The sequence below is a fragment of the Ciconia boyciana genome, chromosome 14 (genome assembly GCF_034638445.1).
Source record: "Ciconia boyciana chromosome 14, ASM3463844v1, whole genome shotgun sequence".
In the NCBI taxonomy this organism is placed as follows: domain Eukaryota; kingdom Metazoa; phylum Chordata; class Aves; order Ciconiiformes; family Ciconiidae; genus Ciconia; species Ciconia boyciana.
The window spans coordinates 11,269,246-11,283,899 of record NC_132947.1 but is presented as its reverse complement, the minus strand read 5'-3'; the positions used below and the strand labels follow the sequence as shown (position 1 = coordinate 11,283,899).

Below are 14,654 nucleotides of genomic sequence, written 5' to 3'. Positions count from 1 at the left end.
GAAATTGCTTTGATCTCGGGTTGTTAATGCTTACACTTGTGCTTTTGGACGCTTGTGCCTCTGATTTTATTTCAGAAAGGAGTGACCATCTCCTGACCTCTTCTTGGTACTATTACCACTCTAGGCAAATTCAGGAGACAGAGTTGTCTTTTCTTGGGTTGGAGGCATTATTATTTCTTTGTGCCTAAAGAGGATTTATTTCTGATCAGCTCACCAGGTATCCTCCTGCCCTATCTTTGATGTTAATGTAGTCAGATGCTCTTAGGTTAACATAACATTTGCTTGCAAGGCTGCCTGATGAGAAAAGAAACTTGGACGATCGAAGCAAGATTGTTTCAACAGGTTATTCTGATCTCTGCAGTGTTGGTTATCGGAAACTGTAAAGCAAGCATAACTTTTTGTTGAATGTCCAACAGGCCTTAGAGACTTGCCTGCAGCAGGAGAAATACCCTGCTTTCTTCAGAGGCTTGGTTTCTTCAGTTAACCAAAGGAAAAACGAGATGATGGACTCGGTTCAGTGTATTTTTTATGAAGGCTGAAACAGCATTTGCTCACTTCAGTGGTCTTAATTCATGCACTCTGGTGGGGTGTTTTTGGTTTGGGTTTTTTTTTTTTAGCTTTGTTCAGCCTGCTCTATAACACCAAGTATAACCCTTCAACTATTTAGACCCATAGACTTGAGTGAACAGTTGTCAGCTGCACAGTAGGGAAATCCTGAGCACTGTTTTCTTTCTGCTCCCCTCCAGTCTTTTTACTAAACCATTGTCACTTTAGATGCCTTGTCCAGCTTTGCATTCTTCCTGAAATTTACTTCTTCAGAAACAACCAGCTTGCCATACTTTGTGTGCATCAGCACAATCTGTCTTTTATAGATGTGCATATAGCAAAGGAGCATCCTGTCAAATAATATGATCTGTTGAGGGAGAGATGAGTTGTGTTAAGTTTGTCTTTACTATTTGTAGTACCCGAACTTTTCTGACCTGTAAGGTCTGGAGAAGAAATGGAGACAAACATTTCCCTGTGAAATCCTTTGGTGTTACTCTGGGGTGTTTTTTGTCATTTCTGTGTCAGTACCTTAGTATCTTAGAATTAAGTGGCCATGCAAATTTACCTGTTTTGCCAGTTCGGAAGTGTCATCTACCCCTTGCAGAGTGTACTTGGGTCCCACATCTCCCGTCCATTTCTCTGCTCTTAAATAGCTGTATTTCTGCCACCTGTGCTCTGAATTAAAGGCAATTGTTTGGTAACTATTGTCTGCAATACTGGGCTGCAAAGTACAAAATGACCTTACTTCTCAAATAATTACTCTTTACTGTTCCCACATGCTTCCAGGCAGCAGCCACGGCACTGTTGGGCTCAGAATACCTTTCAAGACTGCACTGCTTTTTCCCATTTCTTCCATTAGTCACCACAGACCTGTACCTGCAGGGTTTAGGATTGCAACGTCAAGTGCTCAGTACCGCCTTACAGAAAGCGAATTGAAATCCAGGAGGTCACATTAAAAAAATAGAGTAGAAGGACGTGCTGGCGCTGACTGGGAAAAGAAGCAGTGTGAACTGGTGCAGACTAGGAGGGGAGGCAAGCGGTGCTGGGCCACTAGAGGTCACCCCCAGGCCGGGCATGGGCCGGCTGGGCGCAGCGGCTCCTCCGGGCCCCCTCAGCCTTCAGGGGAGAACGTGACTTTTTTTCTGCCAAAATGAAGAAATAAGACCAGCTCTGGGTGGTGCCTCAGTGCACACACAGCGTTAGGGCTTTCTGAAGTTCGATTGTGTGGATATGTTGGCGGCTTTTTAAATGCCAGCATCTGCATAAGTGATTAACGTTTAAACGAAGTGTACTATCAGTTCACAACTGTGCTGTGTAATTAGGAAGAGTTGCTAAGTAAATAATTGTGTGGTCCTGAACTTGGCATCCTCTTAGGGCAGTTACAACATCTTTGGGCTGGTAGGTCCTGGAACACCATGAAATAGAAGACCATGGGCAGCTGCCGCTGCTGCCTTAACACTTTCCCTTCTGTTACTACAAGGCGTTTGTTTTAAGATGTTTTGGTCTACCCAGAAACCACAAAACAAAACCCTCTGGTTTTGCTTTGAGAAAATATGAATTTCCAGCCCTTAATCGTGCAGCAAGAACCTTGTAAGCATGACTGAGTAGTCTAAAAGCTTGATTTAAAGGGAAAAAAAATCCAACTTGAGCCAATTTCACAATCTGACTATTTTTTAAAAAAGGCTTTAGAGGGCTGCTTCTGCCAAGCAGCACTTCTGAGTCGTGTCGGAGTCCCTTCCTGAAGTGTCCGTGCCTTCCTCTGGCTAAATAAAAGTGAGGCCTTTTGTAATTAGCTTTATAGTGGGCAGTTGGTCCTTCTCACCTGTGCCTGAAGGTATTTTGTAGTTTATTCGCTATATATACATACTTAGCCTTTCTTGCAATTATATATTGTATGTTGGGGTTTTTTCCTATGCCTCTTCTTCCTAGAAACACGGATGGGGAGGTTGTCCAAGTTGTAAAGCTGTGTTATGTAAGTCTGAAACTCGCTGTTGTCCCTGGCAGCTTTGCCCCAGAGCTTGGCGTGGGTCTTGGGAGCTCATCTCGAAGGGCAGAGCACAGCCTGCTGATAGCATGGCCTCGCCCCACAGCTCTTGCGGCTTCTCAGCAGCTCGTGGTCAGCGAGGAGAAGGTTGTCTGTGCACGGGCTTGCTGTGACAGTGTCTTTCGGAGATGGCACAGGTGTGGCTGGAAGAAGGGAGGCCTTGCATTAGCCTGTTACCTGGTTTAGCCTGTTACCTATTCCTTGTCCCCTCTCTGCCATCTGTATTTGATGACATGGATGTTAGAAGCAAGGTGCACTGTCACTACTCTCCGTGTGTGTGTGCAGCTGTCCCAAGGAGGGTTCACCTTTCTTTTCCAAACACAGTGAGACTAAATTATGCTGCCAGCTGTTAAACAGAAGGAGATTTTGTTCAGTTTGTTGCTGTTTGGCAGAGGTGGGAACGACTATTTGTGGATCCTTTTCACTACCCTAAAGCAGCTCTGGAAATTCACCTCCGAAGTAGCAGGCAGGGTGAGTAAGATGTGCGCTGCAGCCTGGGGGAGGGCTGTGCTTCTGCTCCGTGTTCTACCTGCCCGCTGCGAGCGGACCTGCCCCGCGGCGCTCCCGGAGGGCGGGCGCGCTGCCTTCCCGCCCGCGGCCGGGCTCTGCCCCGGCCATCCCGGGGGCCCGGCGGCCGGGGCGCGGCTCCCCCGCCCGCTCCCGCCTCTGCCGGCGCGGCTGCCGGTGCGCCCGGGCGGGCGGCGTGGAGGGAGCGGCGCGCCCCCTTCCCAGGCTCTATTTTGAGCAGACATTTACTTTCCCAGCCTCTTCTCCGCCTGGATCCCTGCCCGGGGGGCGGGGGGGATGGGATGTGTCTCTTCCCTGCTTCATAAAAGGGCCCCGAGGCGGAGGCCGGGCTCCGGGGGTTATTTTTGGGAGCAGCTCCCGGGATCCGATGCCCTTGTTAGGGCAGCGCTGACCTTTCTCCCGGCGGGGGAGGAGAGCCAGAGGGGCGGCGGGCCGGGCCGGGCCGGGGCGGGCGGCGGCGGCTGGGGCGGGGGAGCGCGGCCGGCTCGGGACCCCCTTCCTCCGCCGCGGGGCTCGGCTCCCCGCGGGGCTCGGCTCCCCGCGGCGGGGCAGGTAGCGGCGCGGCGCGGCTGCCCCCCCCGGGGGGCTCGGGCTGGGGCCCGGCCCGCCCCTCTTTCTCCCCTCTCCCTTCTCCCTTCTCCCCTCTCCCCTCCCCCCTCCCTCCAATTTCTCCCTCCTCCCGTGCCCCGGCCCCTCGGCCGGGCGAGGCGAGGTAGGAGCGGCCGCTCCCGGCGCCCAGTCCGGCTCCGTCGGGGATGCGGCTGCGGCCCCCGCGCCCCGGAGCTCGGCCCCTGGGAGAGCTGCCCGGCTGAGGGGGCACCGGAGGGTACCATGAGCGGCGGCAGGTTTGATTTCGATGATGGAGGTGCCTATTGCGGGGGCTGGGAAGGGGGCAAAGCCCACGGGCATGGCATCTGCACCGGCCCTAAGGGCCAGGGCGAGTACTCGGGCTCCTGGAACTACGGCTTCGAAGTGGTGGGCATATACACATGGCCCAGTGGCAACACCTACGAAGGCTACTGGTCCCAAGGCAAGAGGCACGGCCTAGGAATCGAGACCAAAGGACGGTGGGTTTACAGAGGCGAGTGGACCCATGGCTTCAAGGGACGGTACGGCGCGAGGCAGAGCATGAGCAGCGGAGCCAAGTATGAGGGTACCTGGAATAACGGCCTGCAGGATGGCTATGGCACCGAGACGTATGCAGACGGAGGTAAGGGTGACTCTGGAGGGGCTGGGGGGGTGGTGAACAGCGTGATACCCAGCCCGCCATGGCAGAGGCTGCGTGTTGTCCCCGCTGAAGGGGTGACCTGATCCCGTCCCCACTAGTGAGATCCAGACAGGCACGGTGGTCTACAACGAGCCATAGGGGTCCTTCAGTCAAGAAGCAGGGCTTGGGGCACGACCGATGCATGCCCCGATTTGCACAGTCGGGCGCAGCGAGTGCGGCTCGCTGTCTGCGGTCACGAGGGAGGAGCAGCAGGAGCATTGCCCCCACCATCCCTCCCTCAGGAGCTGCTCTTGAGTGTCCGTATCAATAGTTAACACCAAACAACTTGGTTTTGTGTAGTCCGTCACTCCCGGTTCCCCGGGGACTGGTTATTGCAGTTCATTGCTGAACCAAACCAGAAACTCTTTGCCGGTGCGTGACCGCAGAGAGCTGTTCACTCGCTCGCTGGACAGCGAGTTGTGAATGTTTTCACATCAGATATAAGCCGCCCACAGCATGATAGCATGCTTTGCTTATGCATTAAACACTGCTTGCGTGCCTCTGACAGGTTGCCTGGACATCTGCTTTGCTGAAATGTTTTGGTTGAGTTCATCTAAGCTGTTCAGAATACGTAGTCACACGCCTTTCCCTAAAATAAATCCCTTCAATTACTTGGAAGCTCTCAACCCCTGCTAGTACACAAATGCACCGTGTAGTCAGATATTTGTTGTGCTTTGTAAATGCTCAGTCTAATTGTGTTCTTGCATTAGTGGCAATTTTGGGGTTAGAAACATTACAAGGATCTCTATGCAAGTAATTCTGTAGCTCTTCAGTACTGTAATGTTCCAGGCTGCCGTATTTAGGATAGCTAAACAGAGAGGGTGATTTGAAAGAAATACCCTTCAAAATATGGATCAGAATTGCATCTATGTTTATCTAGGACGTGCAATGGAGTTAGTTTGTAAAGAAAAATAACGGTAATGGTATAAATCTTCGGAATGAAAAGCATCGGACTTATAGACATTAGAAAAATGGACTAATTCAAGACTGGCTGTCAGGGTTATGTTTTACCTATATATTTATGAGTTGCCTAGGTATGTGGCTATCTTTAAGCCTGGGAATATAGTCTTGACTGATTTTGTTTGTGCCCTTTGAGGTTGCAGGTACAGACATGAACTGATTCATCCCTCCAGCTCCTTAAAGTTTTGCCCCCCTCTGCCCCGTGGCCATGGGACGGTTAAACACCGAGCTGTGCAGGTTGCACAGCGGCAGCAAGAGTTCAGGCTAACACATACGCGTGCACTTGTGCATTGCAGAAACTTCACGTCTGGCCGTAAGAGGTGTAGGTTACGTGTAAGGTGTGCTCTGATGAGTAACGAGCAGCGGTCATAACTGTCAGCAACGGCTGCCGTTGGGACTTTCATTATGGAGATCGCAAGGTCTCCTATGAATTCGCACAGCCACTTTCTCGCTGCTTCCTAAAATGCATCTTCTTCTAAGGGTGAAGGGCTACTGGATTTCGAGTTAATGTTGTAGAGAATTTCGAGAGGCAAAACTAGATGTAGGAGTTTGAATTTGGTTAGATCTTGGACTGAAAACTTGGGACAGAAGAAGGGAAAAGATGAGTCAAGATTTTCTCCTGTAAGGATATATAAGATACCGCTTCCATCAGCACAGAGCTCCCCGGGGTGTTGTCCCGTACCCAGGAATGCGCTGTCTTCATGGTCCCCGGTGCCGCCCGCGGTTGGCAGCTTAGCCCTGATCCGTGAAGATGTGCCCTGCCAAAGCCACCCTGGGGCCCGGCCAGACCCAGCTCACGAGAGCTGCACCACGGTGCCCAGCGGCTGCTCCTTGCGTTGGGCCATCACGTCCCAGCTGGTCCGAGCCGTTCATTCAACACATGAGCTTCTCTGATGGTACGGGAAGGCGTAGAAAGCTGCATCCGAAGCCGAGGTGGGGATCACCAGCCAGCATCACGTGTGTAGGATGGGTGGAATGATCTTATTGACTTGCAGGACCTGCTCCTGTTTCATCTCCTCACCTGTACCCAGTAACCATCTGCAAGATCCAGATGTGGCCAGGCTCCTATTGGACCTGTTAATATTTGAATTTGAGGTTGCCAAGATAAACATCTGGAAAGGCTTTGGAAATCTGCCGTCCCTTGAGTAGGGGACATGATTCCCAGGCTCCCTGGAAGCCAGCCACGTGAGGAAGAGGGCTCTGGGAACGTGTGGCTCTTGCCAGGTCGTTAGAAGCTTTAGGTCATGGCTGGGCTGCCTGCAGATTTCAGGGGATTTAGCTGATTCTAATGTTTTAAAAGAGACTTTAAATTAACTTTTTAAACACATATATTTATATATATATATAAAGTTTTTTTGTGTGTGTGTGTATATATATATATATATATACACACACACACTTTAAAATACACTTACAAATCACAGACAACCCTATAAGTATATTTTATCTTGTAGCTGACTGAGGTTGGCAGCTAAATAAAGCCCAAATCTGCAGTGAAGCTTTTGGAAATCATGTATAGATTTTTGGTGTCTAATAAGAAGCGGATTCATGGTATGGTTTAGTCCAGGCACTGCGTGGGTTGTTTGCTTTTTCTCTCCGCTACCAAATGCCTATTTTGGTGAAAACTATGGAAGACTGATGGCTTAAAGAGCTTGCCTTCTGTCATGTTGATTGAAATCAAGGGGTTCAGAGCTCCTGGTGTGGCCAGGCAGAGACAGCAACACTATGATATATTTCCTTGGGTACCCGAGCTGCATATACGTGTGTGTCTGCTGCTGTCACCAGGAAAGAGCTCAGAGGATGCGCCAGCTAAAGCAGACAGTGACTGGGGTTGTGGAAGGCACAGCATGAAGGAACTCATCATTTTGCAACCTAAGCTATGAGTAAACACCTAGTTATTTGGCTTCCACCTGTAAGTTTTGTCTCTGATGTAAGAAAGGCCTCATTTTTTGGATACTTTTGTGCTTTTGACTCCGAGTGCTTGACCCAGGCAAATCTCACTGCAGAAAAAAATCTCACTGCTAATGCGGAATTGTGCTGCGTACGCAGGATCCGGGCCCAAAACTAGGCTTTGCTATACATATAACTGTTTATATATATGGGGGGGCGGGGCAGAACTCACCTACAATCAAAGCAGCCGAAAACCAATTTATTTTTAACGCTGCAGTTTGGTCTCTAGGGCACTGAGAGAAAGCAGTGGTGTCAATTAACTGCGTGTGGAAACCATTAGCCCATTCAGTGATCATGAGACCACAAGACAGGGGAAAAGAAATGCAGAAGTGTGCTTTAGCAGGAGAGATGAAATGGGGTGATGTGGAGCAGCGCCGGCTCTTCAGGTGCCCGGGGCAGGGAAAGCGTGGTCGGAAGGGGCCTGGGCTGGGGCAGAAGGAGCAGCGTCCATGGGACTGCGGCTGGGGAAGCAGGACCGGGCTCTGGGCGAGCCGAGATGGTGCTGGCTTGTGTCTGCTGCCTCTGTGGCAAAGCTCCTGCGTGGCTGAATTTGACCCATGAATTAATGCTGTGAATTTTTCTCTCCTCTCTGTTTTTTTTTTCTGCCTTTCTTCTCCAACAGAAAGCATCAGATAATACTGTTGGCACCAAAAAGCACTAGGTTTTTGCTGGCCTGTTGCACACGTGGTGCTGTGCATTGATTTAACGTCCCTGGCCTTCTACACTGAGTTCTTCTAACACGTCTGTCATCACAGTATCTGGGTAACAGCAGAGGATTGTAGAGCAGTGATACAATTTGAGTTGTCTGCGTTATCTACCTGGTTGGTTTTTATTTACATTCATTGCTAATTATACTGGAGCTTAGAGGCGGGCTGGGAAGGGGGGATGTGACGCTGCTGACAGCGGGCTCTCGCTGCTGGGCTGGGTGTGCACCAGGAGCTGAAGCTTTTGCCTTTGATGCAGTCGGGCTTTGTCCCGTCCCCCTGCCAGCTGCTGGCAGGGCTAAACAGAGGGTGCTAGCACTCCATCTGCGGGTGTCGTTAGAGGTGAAGGCTATAAGGATACCGTTTTCATCAATCCCACAATTGAATCCTTCCCATCCTTTGAAGATACCCAGACAGGGCCACCTCCCTACTTTGCTCGGGGATGAGCAGAAGTGATGAACCATGCAGAGGAACCAGCATTTTTCATCATTCCAACAAGAAAAAATGCAGGCAATAAAGGATTATTGGGGTCCTGTCCCCCACTAATCGCACCCCGATGGGGTTAAGTGGCTCTGTCCCACTGCCCTGGTGAATCAGGCAGGGCTGGGGAGGCAGGGAAGTGGGACTCTGTCCCATTTTCATTCTAAACAAAGGGCTTTATCACATCCACTGGGTTTTTTTATTATTTTTTCCAGAACCTCAGACGTGTGTGAGCACATGGCTGCCTGGCTGGCAGCTTTGCCTCCTGCCTGTCCCCCCTTGCCCAGGCTGCTTTGATATTCAGGGGGCAGTGGTGGCTCAGGGACGTGCAGCCCTGCTGAGCGACCGCCCGCGGTGCAGAGGGGGTTTGCACAGCCCCATTCTCTCTTGAACTGACTGCACTGGTACGTGTTGGTGAGCCGGGGCTTGGCTCGCCTTGAACCTTGCGTGCCCCGACGCACGGCCGCCGGCGCCTCCAGCTGCTCTCAGCAGCCTCTGGCTCCTCTCCAGGGGTGGTTTATGGCTCTGCCCTGGCACAAAGCCTCAGCTGGAGGCTGAATCGCGGCATGACAGGGACACGGCAGTGCCCGCTCGCCCCCGTGTTAGTTGGGCAGCCGCGGGCAGCGCGGTGTGTCGGTGCTCTCCCGTTAAGCCAGATGCGGTTGGCAGGTTTGGTCACACCACGCGCCGGAGGGATGACGTTGCTTGTCCCCTGTGGGCTGAAGTCAGGCAGCCGAGACCAGCCTGAAGAGCTGGTGTCAAACCTCGGGTCGAGGGTAGGCACGTGTGCCCCTGAGAAGCGGCACCCCGATCTCTGCTCCCTGAAGACCTGTTGTGCTTTGCCCATCCATGTGGCCCCGGTGCCGCTCAGGGGACGGAGGGGGCCGGGGACTCGCTGGAGGGCAGCGGCTGCTCTGACCTGGCCCCTGAGGAGCAGCTGAGCCCCCCTGAACCTGTGACCCTGCACCAGAGTTCCTCTTCCAGGGACTCAACACGGCGGCACTGTCAGCTGCAGCCTGCTCTGTGTGAGGCTGTCCCGTCCTAGGAGGAGGTCTCCAATGTCACCCCGATCGTGTGTCAGCCCTGCTCCCTGCCTGGGTGGGGAGGAATGGAGCACCAAGTTCGCTGGCTCTCGGTGGGGAGGGACGTGGGGGCACTACGGGGGTCTCTAACTTCATTTTGTGCTAGGAAGGCTCATCGCCATTTTATGGAGCAGGATTTGGGAGCACGGTAAGGAACACGCTCAGATGCCTGGGTGTCTCCAACAACGGTCCTTGGCTCCCAGCTCGTGCCCAAACCCCTAACCCACGCCGCCCGCCTTATTTTTCCTAAGAGAGCTTCAAGCTCTGCCAAGAAACTGGGCGATGGCCCCTTGCTCTGGCAGACTGCTCCCCGTGCCTGGCCACAGCCGGCAGATGCTCCGCACTACCTGAACCCTTACTTTTTTTAGTAGCGGAGGCCAAATGTTGGAGGGAGCCCGAAATCCGTGTGCCGCGGGGTAGGCAGGGGCTGGCGGGGGGCGGCTCACCCGGGGGCAGCAGCTGCTGCCCGCTCGGGCACTTCTTGTCTTTCTTGGCCCCTGGCGCTGTAAGTTAACACCCCACAGGCGGGTCCAAAGAGGATTTCAACGAAACCTGAAGCTTGGGAGGAGAGATTATGCTGCAGAAGTGGCCTGGGAGACCGTAAAATATGCACTCCCACAATTGCCAAAGAAGGAACTGGATTTGCTCCCTGGGGAGCAGGGTCATCCCTGGTCTCAGTAACGGCGTCTGAGCAGGGAGATGAATGCCTTGAAGATAGGTCACCCCCTTCTGTCTCAGCTCGGCCCTGCTGAGCCTCCCCGGGACCCTGGGAGTGCTTGCTCTCCCAAAAATGTGGTGCCTCCTGGTAGGTCGCTGCTTAATGAAAACCAGGTTTAGGACAGATGCCTGTGAAAATGCCACCAGCATGGCTGGCCCTTCACTTGCATGAAGAAGCACCTGGGAGAGTAAAGGAGTGGGGTGGCCTTTCCAAGGGTGTTTGTGCTCCCCCAGCACCCTCCACCGGCACCCCTGTCCCCCGGGAAGGAGGGCTGCCAGCAGCCTCTGCCCTGCAGGGTGCTGGTTTGGGATGAGGTGGCCTGTTCCAGGTCCTGTAGTGCCAGGAGCAGAACTGAATGCTGCTTTTGGTTTGGGTGGTTTGCTGGTTTCTCAGACAAGTGTATCTACAGAGCGAGGAGAGCCAGGCTGGGGAGATGGCTTATCCCGTCCCATCCTGTCCCATCCCGCAGGTCTCGGTGGGGATGCGCCGAGCCTCGCAGCCCGCTGTGCTGGCATGTGAGTGCAGGTGCTGGAGGCAAAGGCTGCCCCGCCAGCCCTCCTGCCCTTCCTAGGAGCTCTTCTTGCAGGGGGCTTTGATGCTACTCCTTTAAGCTCTTGACATCCTGGTGAGAAAAATCAGAGCGGTGATCTCCAGTTTGCTGTTCTGGAGCCTGCAAAGCTGCAGACCTGGCAGGGGCCTGGAGAGGAGCGATGTGCTTTTCCCAGTCCTTCAACGTGCCACTGCCAAGGTCCTTCTTGGCTCTTAGCAGGGTCTCGTACCCAGGGTACAGCCCTGGCCATGCTGAGCACGATCCTTTCTGTCCCCCCCATCATATGACACTGCGTGCCCTCTTGAGCTGGGTCTGGAGGAGCGTGGTAGGGTAGTGGTTTTTGGGGCAGAGCTGGAGGAACCCCGCACAGAGCTGCTCCGCTCCTCTCCTCCCTTTTTTGCCCATCTCTTGCTTCATGCGGTGTGGCACAAGCCTTGGTCTTGGGACTGTGGAGAAGCTGTATGTCAGGGCCAAGCAGATGCAGCTGCAGGTACAGGAGCAGCCCGTGCTATGGCCAGGTGCCCGACTGAGGGTCTGCAGCCAGTCCTGGCAGCCTGCGAGTGACAAACTGCAGAACAGGCTGAAAGGGACTGTCACCGAGCCAAGGAGAGCTGTGCCACCGCAGCTTGCGTGTCCACTGGGGCTGCTGCCACCCTCTTGGCACAGCCCAAACTCCAGCCGCGTGGGGCTGGCTCCCACTCCCTGCTCCGGATGCAAATCCAGACCCCAGCCATTAAGTGGCTTTGGGTTTGCACCGGTGTCCCCTGGCACTCCAGCCCCTTTCCAGTGAGCTGTCACCTGCCAGCAGTGGCTCTTGGCCTTGTGTCCTCTGCCCTCCGCTCCCTGGGGACGGCTGTTTTTGCACGCAGGTGAGCACTAGCGGAGTTGGGGCTCCTCTCTTCGAGGGGAGGTGGGTTCGTCCGCTCTAGGGCAGCGCTACCCCCAGCCTGCCTTCCTGTGCCGCCTCACCCAGGAGCGAGCTGCCTTTTCACCCTATCCCTCCTCTCTCCCGCAGGCACGTACCAGGGCCAGTTCACCAACGGCATGCGGCACGGCTACGGGGTGCGGCAGAGCGTGCCCTACGGCATGGCCTCCGTGGTCCGCTCCCCGCTGCGCACCTCCCTCTCCTCCCTGCGGAGCGAGCACAGCAACGGCACCCTGCCCCAGCAGGACTCCCCCGCCGCCAACCCCGAGAGCCTGCCCCTCTCGCCCACCATCACCCGCGGGGGCTTCGCCCTCAGCCTCTACGCGGAGGCGGAGGCTGGCAAGCCCAAGAAGGGGGGGCTCTTCCGCAGGGGCTCCTTGCTGGGGAAGCTGAAGAAGTCCGAGTCCAAGTCATCCCTGGCCAGCCAGAAGAGCCGCGTCAGCTTCCTCAAGAGCGAGAGCGGAATCAGCTCAGCCGCCAGCGACGCCACCTCCACCGTCAGCCTCGGCGAGGGTGCCGAGGGCGAGGAGTATCCCCCCTTCGAGTCCGACATCGACGCCACCACCACGGAGACCTACATGGGCGAGTGGAAGAACGACAAGCGCGCCGGCTTCGGCATCAGCGAGCGGTCCAGCGGGCTGAAGTACGAGGGCGAGTGGCTGGACAACCTGCGGCACGGCTACGGCTGCACCACGCTGCCCGACGGCAAGAAGGAGGAGGGCAAGTACCGCCACAATGTCCTTGTCAAGGGCATGAAGAAGCGTGTGATACCCCTCAAGAGCGCCAAGATCCGGCAGAAGGTGGACAGGAGCGTGGAGGGGGCTCAGAGGGCCGCGGCCATCGCCCGGCAGAAGTCAGAGATAGCAGCGTCCAGGTAGGTGCTTGGGGCTCCAACGCACAGGTCCCCGTGGTGGTGGTGGTCCCCATCCCATGTGTCCCTCTGGAGGGGTGCTGCGTGCCTCCTCGCTGTGCACCGGTGGTGGGGTCAAACATGGCTCCTCACAATTTCTATTTAATTCTTTGTACTAAATGCTGGCAGAGCGGGGCCGAGGGGCCTCCTGGCAGCCCGGGGGTGTTTGGGACCTGTCCTCTCTCTCACCCCCATTCCTGTCCCCCCGCAGCCCTGGTCCAGGGGGGAGCTGCTGGACAGCAGGGACTGGTGCCAGCCCCAGCACTCAGCGGGATGGGGAGCAGGAGCTGGTGGGACGGGGAGCACCCTGGTGCCGTGCCAGGCCACCAGAGCTGCTGGGTGTCGTTGACAGGCCAGGATGAGAAATGGTGGGGTTTGGCTGTGGTAAATGGAAGAGGCTCAGCAGCAGCAAGCGGGATGTGTTCCAGATCAACTGTGTCTGCAGCAGAGCGTGGCTCAGCCCCGGAGCCCCCAGTGTGGCTCTGTGGGGAGTTCATGGGGTGCATGAGGATTGTCCCTTAATTTTAGCAGCTTGGTATAATGGGCTCTCTGGGAGGAGCAGTGCTCTGCTGGGATGCTGCGAACCGGGAGGGAGGAGCTATGGTGGATACCAAACCGAGGAGGGGGCTGCCTCGGGGAGTCCCATCTCCCCCCCAGCACCCAGCTGCCCTTGGCCAGGTTTTGAGTGAGTTTCTGCCACGAGGGAGGTGGCGGCTGGAGGCAGGGCAGACAGCTGAGCCCACAGTGGATGGGTGAGCCTGATCCCGTGGCACACAGCCACATCCAGCAGCCCGCGATGCCTTAGGATGCTGGGAAAGGAGGAACCGGGGAGGGCTCAGCTGAGTTTGTCCCCTTTTGTCCCCCCAGTTCGTCCTGGCCAGACCCCAGGGGTGGGACGGGGGCTGCGGCAGCCAGCAGCGAGTAGCAGCGTGCCTGGGGATGCGTGTGCAGGGGTGTGCGGGGAGGAGTGTGCGAGGGGCTGCTGCGAGCATGGGGCAGTCTCTCGTCGCACCAGTGTCCCTTGTGCCGGCGGACACGCGGGCACCGCGTTGCCCCGACACCGCCCGGTATGTTGGGACCAGGCAGGTGGGCTCTGCTCAGAATTAGCTGCGTTAGAAATTAGCAGGAATGGAAAGTGCTAATTGCTCCATCATCCCTCCTGGGATGGAGGAGGGAGGAGATAAAAGAGGGGCTCCGGGGTCTGCCTGGGAAGGGCAGGGGAAAATCTCCTTCTGCTCACGTCCCTGCCCGTGTCCGAGCTGAGCCGACAGCGTGCTCCGTCTCCCGCAGCATTCCTGCTGGTCTCGGAGCCCGCCTGGAAGAGAGCAGAGATTGTCAGGCAGGGCTTCAGAGCCTTCGCTCTTCTCTTCCTCGGGGAAACATGGTTATGAAAGACCTCGAGGTTTCACCTTGCCTCTCCATCAAAACCTTGCCCTGCGCAGGCTTTGCGTAGCTGCTGGGCAGTGGGTGGGACTCCATGGCTGTCCTGCCTTACTCCTTTTTAGTGCTGTTTAATTATCAAAGTTCCTTCATTACCAGGCAGAGATGGGAAATAACGGTGGCGGGGAGGGTGCCTGGTCCCAAATGCCATCCTCGCTTCCGAGAAACCCCGGCTTTACTCTCCCGGCAGCCATTTCCGCTCCAAAGCTTTGTGGGGACCGATTGGTTTTTTTTTAGCAAAACCCAGTTGCCTCGGAGACCGGTGGAGAAAAACCGCCAGGATTGCAAGTGAAATGCCGTGCGGGGCCAGCTAGGATAAAAATAACAGGCTGGGGCAACGTGGGGCCCACCAGAGCCTCCTGGCAGGGCAGGCTCAGCCCGACACCGGCTTCGCTGTGCCCGGGAAAAGTGTGCGGCTGCAGCTGGTGGGCACCCATAAATAAGGAAGCTGGAGCTGCAAAAGCTGTTCCCCGAGAGCTCGGCCGGTTTATACAAACCTCTTTTTATTATACACTATTTACAGTTTGGATCAAAAGCGGCTCTGCAGTGT

The 14,654-nt window shown here is 55.3% G+C and overlaps 1 protein-coding gene across 4 annotated transcripts in view; it reads left to right on the top strand.

Moving 5' to 3' along the window:
- The first annotated feature begins 3,751 nt into the window (after positions 1-3,751).
- Positions 3,752-14,654, top strand: part of JPH2 (junctophilin 2) — a 33,996-nt gene continuing 23,093 nt past the window's right edge. For 3 of the 4 annotated variants that reach the window (XM_072879444.1, XM_072879442.1, XM_072879445.1), the window contains exons 1-2: positions 3,752-4,328; positions 11,845-12,628. In XM_072879444.1, the coding sequence (XP_072735545.1) occupies positions 3,950-4,328; positions 11,845-12,628 (1,163 nt within the window). In that variant the 5' untranslated portion in view covers positions 3,752-3,949. The remainder of the gene's footprint in view (positions 4,329-11,844; positions 12,629-14,654) is intronic. The other variant, XM_072879446.1, reaches the window with a different exon arrangement.